The sequence below is a fragment of the Oncorhynchus kisutch genome, linkage group LG16 (assembly GCF_002021735.2).
Source record: "Oncorhynchus kisutch isolate 150728-3 linkage group LG16, Okis_V2, whole genome shotgun sequence".
NCBI lineage: Eukaryota > Metazoa > Chordata > Actinopteri > Salmoniformes > Salmonidae > Oncorhynchus > Oncorhynchus kisutch.
In genome coordinates this window covers 20,657,525-20,667,847 of record NC_034189.2, presented here as the reverse complement: position 1 = coordinate 20,667,847, position 10,323 = coordinate 20,657,525, and the positions used below count along the sequence as shown (strand labels likewise).

Genomic DNA, 10,323 nt, shown 5'->3' with positions numbered 1-10,323 from the left:
CCGACCCGTAGCACCTACATCTGAAGCCATGAAGTGCTTCAAAGGCTGGTCATGGCTCACATCAACACCATTATCCCAGGAACCCTAAACCCACTCCAATTTGCATACCGCCCCAACAGATCCACAGATGATGCAATCTCTATTGCACTCCACACTGCCCTTTCCCATCTGGACAAAAGGAACACCTATGTGAGAATGCTATTCATTGACTACAGCTCAGCGTTCAACACCATAGTGCCCTCAAAGCTCATCAATAAGCTAAGGACCCTGGGACTAAACACCTCCCTCTGCAACTGGATCCTGGACTTCCAGACAGGTTGCCCCCAGGTGGTAAAGGTAGGTAACAACACATCCGCCACGCTGATCCTCAACACAGGGGCCCCTCAAGGGTGCGTGCTCAGTCCCCTCCTGTTCTCCCTGCTCACTCATTACTGCATAGCCAGGCACGGCTCCAACACTATCATTAAGTTTGCTGATGACACAACAGTGGTAGGCCTGATCACCGACAAAGACGAGACAGCTTATAGAGAGGTCAGAGACCTGGCCGTGTGTTGACAGGACAACAACCTCTCCTTCAATGTGATTAAGACAAAGGAGATGATTGTGGACTACAGGAAAAAGAGGACCGAGCACTCCCCCATTCTCATCGACATGATTGCAGTGGGGCAGGTTGAGAGTTTCAAGTTCCTTGGTAGCCCCCACATTGACTCTGTACCCCCCCCCCCTATATAGTCTCGCTATTGTTATTTTACTGCTGCGCTTTAATTACTTGTTACTTTTATTTCTTATCCGTATTTTGTTTTAACTGCATTGTTAGGGGCTCGTAAGTAAGCATTTCACTGTTTCACCTGTTGTATTCGGCGCATGTGACTAATAAAATTTGTTTTCATTTAGTGGAGACCACTGTGCTCTTGGAAACTTTCAACACTAAAAATAGTTTTATACCCTTCCTCAGAAATATCTTGTAGATCTAAGGACAATTCTTTGGGTAAATGTTGCAAAATCCAGGTGTGGAAAGTTCTTAGAGACTTACCCAGAAAGATTCACAGCAGTTATCACTGCCAATGTGATTTTAACATGTATAGATAAATATTAAACCCTCTGAGACTAATCAAGATATTAGGGTTTTTTTCAAATGTTAAAATATTCTGTCCAAGTGGAAGAAAATTGTAAGTAGAATGACTAAAAATGTAATTAATTTCAATCCCAATTTGTTACATCAAATAGAGGAAAAAGTAAAGGGGTGTGAATACTTTCTGAAGGCACTGGATGCCAAGACTTCTTTGATCTGCACAAACTACCCAGCATAGGGCAGTTGGCTTCCACAAAAGGAACAGCCACACCCAAATGACCTCATCACCAGTCATATGATGGCTTATAGAAAGAGTTAATCTACCCCCCCCCCCCCCAACAGAATTTATAGTGATCTGTAGTCTCACTTGCACGGCCGGCTCCAGGCATAATCAGTTACTTTGGGGCCCCAGCAACCAGGAACTGACAGGGTCTCAATTTACTGATGAGCATTAGAATACAAGGTGTAAATTCAAACATTTTTGTGCATCAGTCACTAAATTAGATTGTTAGCAGACATGGCTATCTAGTGATCTTCACTTGTAATCATGGCCAAAATAGTGGATGAGGCCCTGACCCCCATTGATTATTAGTTGCCCTCACTCCGATATCAACATTGCAAAATGTGTAGCACTGCAGAAGACTTTCTTCAAAAGTAACATTTTCTCTACGCCCCATGCCAAAATGTGTAGCTTTAATGCTATACTTTATCTTGGCCAGGTAGCAGTTGTAAATGAGAACTTATTCTCAACTAGCCTACCTGGTTAAATAAAATAAACTTTGTATGTTTTTAATCACCACCCCAAAGAAAGAGGGCCACCAGGTGCTCCCCCCAACCAAATCTGTTACAACGCCCGAAAGCTAGAACCAGCCTTCCAAACCTTGTTTGGAGAGGACACTATCAACCCAGAGTGAACAAACAAGATCAGTTGAAATATTTTATTAGGAAATTACACAAAGACATTCAGGGGACTCTTATAAAACCATGTAATTCAGTAGTACAGCTATACAAACCAATACAACCATTTACAGTATAGGTTACAATACATATGAATGTTTAATGAATTCTACTTTAACTTACCAGGGGCCTAGAACTTCAAACATAGGGGTGCATTCAATAGGAACCAAAAGGGCCAAAACAGAGGGGGACTCAGTAGCATTAACGTGTCCATTAAGAAATGCTTGTTTTCACAGCAAAATGTTTTGCTTGTGTACACTAAATGAATAAACCCCACAACAATATGTATCTGCTGACCATAAGACTGTGTCCCTACTTGCTTATGGACGGAATTATCTATAAAATAAATCTGCACCTGACAATGACACCTAACATTTCCACAACCAAGATCATGGTTATATTTAAAAGGGCAATCTGGTATTCAAACAGACCCAGCCACTTGTTTGGTTATTAAGAGCTGAGGCTGGAGAACTGTATATGACTAACCACTCTGAAATTCATAGACTGAGCCTTTGATAGATGGACTGACCATCTATATGATAGTTGACCATGTTTTAAAGCTAGTGTTTTCACAATTAGATTACTTAAACAATGGAGTAATAGGTTTATATTTGGAGCTCTGATTGTGTTTTAGGTGGGAGTTAAAGGTCATCAGGCATGTATGTTATATTCTTCGAGATTCAGTGGTTTAGCCTATATCTAAATGTAAAAATCAAAAAATGTTGCAGAATCCGAGACTGCCCCTTTAAAAGACATTAGGCTGCATTTATACAGGCAGCACAATTTTTTTACACTGTCATTCAGCTTTGAAAAATACCAAAAAAATGTTTGTTTTTTTAATTGTCAAATGACCAATTAGTTGAGGGGAAAAATAAGAATTGGGCTGCCTGTCTAAACACAGACACATAGATGTTTAGTATGGAAAGGATTAGCATTTATATTACCTGTCCATGCCAAGCAGACGTCGTGTCATTTTCCTGATTCCTGTGTACCTAAAATCTTTAACCCCAAGAGTCATACAACTGGTCCCAGCTCCCATCTTACCTGGTTAGGTTCCTGCAGGCGGTGCCAAGAACATCTCTCCAGAGATGCTTCCAGAGTGAGTGTAATTATGGTGAGAACTGGGGATATGGCAATAAAGCTCTATCAAACCCATGACACCTAAATAAATTGATGGGCAGTGAAGGGGCAGATCGGCATAGTTCAATTGTGATTGAGCGCTTGAAGTCGAGGGGACACAGAACGTTATTTGACAATTGATCATTATCAAGCATTTATCCCCCTTCAAAATGGTTCAAGTATATTGAGAAGCAACTGATCATTCGCCATTGAATCATAAGATTAAGAATCTGCGATATGATTTTAAAAATTCTACACAATTCAGTTTTATTAAAATCATGTCCTGATTACACAAATAAGAACTTTATCCACCTTAGTGTAACTCGCTACCATCAGCAAATATTTGTCCAACTAACAAATTTAAAAAACTAGTCCATCGTAGTGGTTTATTATGCTGTTGTACATTGTCGCAGAGCGCTACCTTTCCATAATCCATAACTTGGCATAATTTCAGACGATAGATTTAAATTTAAACTAGCATGGTTGTTCAAAGAAAACACGTGTTCATAGTCAATCACGATTATTAACATCCTTTTCGTAATAACGTGTTGCAGCTTTCAATTTCCATTTCAGAAATTAGATTTTAGAGCAAAAAGTTTGTATCATGACACGTTACAGTATATCAAGAGGACAAAATCATGTTAACGTAAAATAAAAACGCACAACTAAATGGCTCGTGGGAGCCTGAGACTAAAAACATAGCTAAAGCACAATACTAAAACAATGCAAAAAATATAAGGAAACAATACAAGTGTAATAAAAGGGTTTTAAATGACGAGGTCATGCATTACAATTCCTCCTGAGAACGAAACGCGCTCAGCCACAGACGAGGGGGGTAAATTGCTGTGTGCATCAGGAGACGACGACGCAGATCTTGTTGAAATATTTAAACCTGGAAAGAGAGCAAACCACACACACGTCAACCGCCCGTTACACCCGCAGCGAACACGTGTTTCATTTATAAACAATCTACATTCATCTTTCTATTCTCATCAGCAACTTCAATCTGAATGGTCAAATTTATACTCTATATCAGTTCCTCACTTTTACCAAAACATTATTTATGTTTAGCTCAATCATTGCCTACAAACCAGCAGTGCCAACGAGAGGATTAAGAATTACGATTTTTCGCAGAGCTCTCTTACACATGCTTTTTCTCCCATTTCAAGCATTTCACAGTTACTCTGAAGGTTTAGCGAAGAGCGACTGTCAGACCATTCCTCTCAGAACTGAGGCATGAAGCCCGTCTAAAGATCGCATCAAGTGACCTTGGACCCTCCATATAGAGGATAGGTACTACTTCACCTCCCATTAGAATGTTTGTAGCGCAGGCCTATTCTCACCTTGAGTCAAACGCCGGTGTACGCTGCTTAGTAATAGCGAGCCGCAGGCGGCGGCGGCAACCTGTCGGCGTAGGGGTCTCTGGTACGTGGTAGGTTGTACATCGCGGGCCGAGAGACGGGGGAGAGTCGGGAACGCTCATAGGAGTAACCGTTACCGGCGGGGGGCATGGGGGGAGGAGGGGCCCTCCGAATGGGACTGCGGTCCCTGGTGTAGTACGCAGACGGGGGAGGAGGGAGGGGGCGACGCTCATATGGATCGAGGCCAGAGGTCATGAAACGCTCCCTGACCATGGAAGAGGGGGGCGGGGGAGGAGGGGGTAAGGAGCCTACACGCCTCTCATCATAGGACATTATGCCATAAGCGGCAGGACGAGCCCTGTATTTCTCATAGTAATCCACCACGGCATAGCTCTGCCTCTCGCGCTCATAAGCACGCTCAGGGTACGGGGCTCGTCTAGGGGGAGGGGGTGGTGGAGGGGGGGCAGGGTACCCGTGATGAGGGGGTGGCTGTCGACCTCTTAGATAGCTAGGGGGTGGAGGATCATGCCTCTCCCCGGGGTAGCCACGAGGGGGCCAGTATCCCCCCCTCTCAGGTGGGGGTGGGGGGTAGTCGTCTTCCTCCTCGTACCTGGGACGGCTCTTTGATATCTGAACATGGATACGTTTCCCTATTAGGGAAAGAAATGCCAAAGAACATGATTAGGTGGAAGACCAGCAGTTGCCACATTTCTAAATGTGTAACCTTCTCAAAGAGCATAACACTTTAAAAAAATCTTACCCTGGAATTCAATGTTGTCTAATCCCTTGATGGCATCCATAGCCTCGTCGGAGTTGTCCATGTGTACAAACGCAAAGTTTTTGACAATAGCACATTCAGAGACTGTGCCATACTCCTCGAACAAAGTGCGGAGCTCATCATCGTTGCCTTTCTCCACGTTTGTCACGTGGAGTTTGACGGCTCCCTGGTTCTTCCCGCGACTAGCCTCGACATTTATCGCCGTGCCATGCAACTTGTAGAGGTGCAGGCTGCGGATGGCTTTGGTGGCAGATTTACGGTCATCCATGTGGACGAAAGCAAAATTCTTGACGATGGCGCATTCTGTGACGGCACCGTACTGGGAGAACAAAACCTGGATTTCATCCTTGTCTGCCTCCCGAGGGAGGTTCCCAATGAAGATCTTGACCATACTTGAAGCAGTGTTGTAGAAAGCCTGATGTGAGGGGGGAAAGCTTAATGAGACTATGCGAACCAGCGAGATGGTCATTTAAACTAAGTACAGTGGTGCACTTGTTATCGGCATCAAGCATGGGTGCTAGTAATCTAGTAGAATGTTAGCTAACCACTTTCGACAGAAACCGATGGTTCTAAAACCTCGATAAGTTTATTATTTCAGCAATATTATCATGTCCAAATTTTATAGAAGCAAAAATAAAAATTCATAGAAAACGGCGTCGAATATTGTAAATCTCGTTGTCTTGCTACATTACCTAGCTAAAGTAGCTAATTTAGCTAGCTTGCCACCCCAATACGCACGTACCCGTTCGAGAAACGGTACTCCAAAATATTTTATTGCAAAACAGAATATTTTTCAATGCGGGTAGACAGAGTTCATACCTCGAGTCAATGTCAAATGTTTTAGCAGTAGCTATTTATTTTCTATTGACCAAGAAAGATTGAATGGAACGCTTACCTCAATCAGTTAGCTGCTTCACGGTCGTGAAAAAAAATGGCTACACCGGCGTGCTAAAGAAGCCCGCCTATAGAGATGCGTCAACACAGCTGATTGGTTAGACAACCGTTGTTCATTGATTAGCCTGGGAATGGACCAATGGAACAACATCTACGTTTATTCGAGTAATTCAGACCACCAATGACACTTCAAGTTGTTACAATGTAGCCAACACACAAGAGTAGGCCAGCGATACGGACCACCTCTGTCTGTGTCATGAATTAGTTAGCTATAAATGTATAATACTAAATAGCTTGTAGGGTTGGTTATTATCCTAGTTAGGTACATATGAATATACTACTATTCGAACCAACTAATTCAAATGGTATTACATATATTAGCTTGCCTGTTATACGTATTTTATTTAACAAACATTTTTCTGTTTAAAAAGAACAACTTTATTACCGCCATTATCTGTCGGGCTATGTGTTGCATGCAACCATCAGTTTCAAAGCTTCTGATTTTTTTTGCCATTCTGATTAGATGGCAGTCAATTGAAGTAAACTCTCCTTTCCCAAAACAGATCATTTGACACGCAACTGAATCACATAATTATTTGGTTTAATTGATACTGCGTCTTTTAAGACTGTACTCACACGGTCATAAAATAGATATATGGGCCCGTCTGTTATTGAAAAGCGTAAGGAAGTTGCATGGAGCCTTCAAAGGTGAACGCATAAAACAGACGTTCCCTAAGCATCTCATGCTATTTGGAAATTACATAATTTCCCATCACAGGATCAAGGCAAGCAGCAGTCACTGCCACTGGGGGTGCTGTTTCGGGTGCTGCTGACGTAACGATCGTCCTCTTGCCGTTTTTTGCTGTCCAGTTCCCTCCAACACTCGTTATAGTTGGCACACAACTTGGCGTGTCAGTAGACAATTCGCTGTACCCGTTGAAGTAGACAAAGCAACCTTTTGAGACGCTGCGGGCAAAACAACTATTCTTACCACCGAGATAAAGACCATTTCAAGTTGGATATTCACGCTTTCAAACCTCAATCCACTTGAGCCACAGACACCAAGTAAGTGTCATGATGTTGGAAAAACTGCGCACAACATTGCACAGGTCTTATTTTCACAATTTGGACATTCATTTGCTAATTAACCAACGCGAATAAACATGTGGAAATGTGAGCAGCTTTTTCTATTCCTAGTTGAATTATTTATTTATTTATTTTTTATTTTACCTTTATTTAACCAGGTAGGCAAGTTGAGAACAAGTTCTCATTTACAATTGCGACCTGGCCAAGATAAAGCAAAGCAGTTCGACAGATAAAACGACACAGAGTTACACATGGAGTAAAAACAAACATACAGTCAATAATGCAGTATAAACAAGTCTATATACAATGTGAGCAAATGAGGTGAGAAGGGAGGTAAAGGCAAAAAAGGCCATGATGGCAAAGTAAGTACAATATAGCAAGTAAAATACTGGAATGGTAGTTTTGCAATGGAAGAATGTGCAAAGTAGAAATAAAAAATAATGGGGTGCAAAGCAGCAAAATAAATAAATAAATAAAAATTAAATACAGTTGGGAAAGAGGTAGTTGTTTGGGCTAAATTATAGGTGGGCTATGTACAGGTGCAGTAATCTGTGAGCTGCTCTGACAGTTGGTGCTTAAAGCTAGTGAGGGAGATAACTGTTTCCAGTTTCAGAGATGAGGATGAATGAGATTCCCACAGTCCCTAGCTACTATCTAGTGAAACCACAGCCAAGGGAACGGGCTTGACAGAATCAGCAGGGGGCACTCCGACTGAGCAGGGGCGGCCAGACTCGGGCTGGAGGTTGGATACTTAGTCTGAGCGGATAAAAGCGGGCAGGTCACCAGGTGCATAGAGCTTGTTTCAGGTAATCAGGTGCACAAGGACGCCTCTGAGGCGGGGGGCACTCCGAGCCCAAGCAGGGGAGGCCGGACTCGGGGGCAGCACTCAGGCCGGAGGTTGGAGTGGGGACTTAGTCCGAGAGCAGAAAAAAAGCAGGCGGGTTACCAAGTGCACAGAGCCTGTTTCGAATTAGAAGTCTACAGTCCCGCTGTCAGGAACCACATGCCATGCTGTGCACCTGGTCCCTGGCAGCGGGACTGTAGACGTCTTAGTAATTCCAGGAGCTACACTCTAAGACCAAGTAAGAGGGGTGTTGACCGGGGAGGGAAAGTAGATGTGGAGGCCTGTAGTTCCAGGGAGTGCAGGCCTAGAGGCCAGGAGTCAGAGGTCACCAGGTCAATGGGTGCCTGCCTAGAGGTCAGGAAGGCCCAGGGAGAAGGCCCAAGTTAATGTGTGCGTGACCAAAGAGCTATTGAAATTAGAATGTTTACAAAATTCAAAGGAGTAATGGTTAAAGAGCTATTGAAATGAGAACATTTTGATTTGTCACAGTTGACGGTCCCTAATTGCTGTTGGTGGACGTAAGGAAAACTACAGGTGAATATCCAACAAATATCCAACCTGAATCTGTCTTTACCTCGATCAGCTTACCCAACTTTACAGGATAGATATAGAAACTTTGGAAGTGAACATTCAGAATGGTTTAGTTATCAGTCAAATCTAATTAAGATAGTCTTGTTAGTGCTTACGACATTTGCAGATGATGATATGTAACATGAACACCTCTATGAAAAAGGCTACATTTAAAGCACAGTGGAATGACTCAACCAATGGACGTTTGAGGAAATGCTGACTGAGGTGGAGTGTGAATATTGAATATTCCTCTGTTTTTCTCTTAGACCAAGTTAACCAGAAAGTGAAAGACAACATCCCTTCAATTGCATCAGCCATCATAAGATACATCATGGAGGTGTCTCACACCGTGGAAACAGAGGAGCAGATGACATGCCTCCAGATCTACACTGCATATTACCCCTGGACACAAGTACCAGGCTGAGGACCCAGTGAGGCAATTGTGCATTGAGTTTCTTTCATAGATTACTTTTACTACAATAACAGCCATATTGTATTATTTTCTCTTTAAATTAGAAGCAGTTTTCTTAAAATGCTTAACATTCTGAAAGCTTAAATCAAAATGTTGACTGTACCTCAAATGTTTTTATATTCCACCTTGTAAACCACTCCAAGTATTATTCGGACTTATGTTATTTTATCAAATGTGACACTAAAGAATGTGAATATTACCCTTTTTCATGATACCCAAATAAGAGCAAGTATCAGAATTCAATGAAGGACGATGTTAGGGTGGGGGAAGGATATTGTTATGTCACCGTTTTGGAAATGTTGATTATAACAATTACACCGTTTTGATTTGATTATCGTGTTAAAGGCTTTGGCAAGTACAAGCAACACATTTTACCTGTGAGGAATAAAGGCACATTCTGAAAAACTGTCTATACCTGTATATGTTTTCGTCTACCTGCATGTGAGATGATATGACCCCTATTTTCTCTATCTTGGAGCTGAAGTTAGTGAGCCAGTCAAACAATGTAAAATTCAATTGCTCACATCTTCTCACAATCATATTTATTCATTGAGTGCCTAGCTGAATCACAATAGGCCATAGTAACTTCAAATGAAAGGACTTGTAGTTGGTGAAGACATATTGGCAAGGTCCCCTATCCCTAGGTGACTATCAACCCCTCTTCCACTCTCTTGCCTGGCAAATTTAACCAGAAATAGAACTATGAAGGAGAAGAGACAGGGCAACTAGCTCTGAAGCCAGTATGGCCCAGCGCAACTTGGGCCTGGACCTGAATGCGTTCATGCTCATCTACCTGCAGGAGGTAACCCCCTCTCAGCCACCCCCCCTGTAAACAGCGGTAGACTCCAGAGTCAGACAGAGAGGCCTGGTGGATGAGGTAGCCGTTTCTCCCGTGAGAGATCCAGAGAGTGGGAGCTGTTCTTCTGGAGAAGGTCCAGCTGGGTTAGAGGCAGTGCATCTCGTTCCCAGTATACAGGGCTGTAGGCAGGGAGGTCATTAGAAAGAATATAAAAGATATTAGAACCAATACTACAATGTAGTAACATTGTTAGACTGGTAGTGGGATCTGAAATATCCCGTTATACTTTGATAACATACATGAATCATCCATTATAAATGCATAAATGTGTCGACTGATTGGTGTGTTGTAGGTGGCTTATTGAAAGCTTA

General features: G+C 42.6%; 1 protein-coding gene and 1 long non-coding RNA gene across 2 annotated transcripts; one reads left to right on the top strand and one right to left on the bottom strand.

Annotated features, from left to right (window-relative positions):
• Positions 1-1,996: 1,996 nt before the first annotated feature.
• Positions 1,997-6,311, bottom strand: LOC109906454 (RNA-binding protein 4B). Its single transcript, XM_031791965.1, has 4 exons — positions 6,183-6,311; positions 5,270-5,702; positions 4,492-5,159; positions 1,997-4,040 (listed from the first exon to the last, which is right to left on the bottom strand). Exons 2-3 carry the CDS (start codon positions 5,676-5,678, stop codon positions 4,519-4,521), a joined length of 1,050 nt encoding a protein of 349 aa, XP_031647825.1. The 5' UTR covers positions 5,679-5,702; positions 6,183-6,311; the 3' UTR covers positions 1,997-4,040; positions 4,492-4,518.
• On the top strand, positions 5,588-9,563 carry LOC109906457 (uncharacterized). Its single transcript, XR_002257404.2, has 2 exons — positions 5,588-7,246; positions 8,948-9,563. It is a non-coding gene; the product is annotated as an uncharacterized LOC109906457 (long non-coding RNA).
• Positions 9,564-10,323: the final 760 nt, after the last annotated feature.

Coding starts and splice junctions, on each gene's coding strand:
- LOC109906454 (XM_031791965.1), bottom strand. CDS start 5,678: ATGGTCAAGATCTTCATTGGGAACCTCCCTCGGGAGGCAGACAAGGAT. Junction 5,160..5,269: donor AGACAACATTGAATTCCAGG/GTAAGATTTTTT, acceptor TTTCCCTAATAG/GGAAACGTATCCATGTTCAG.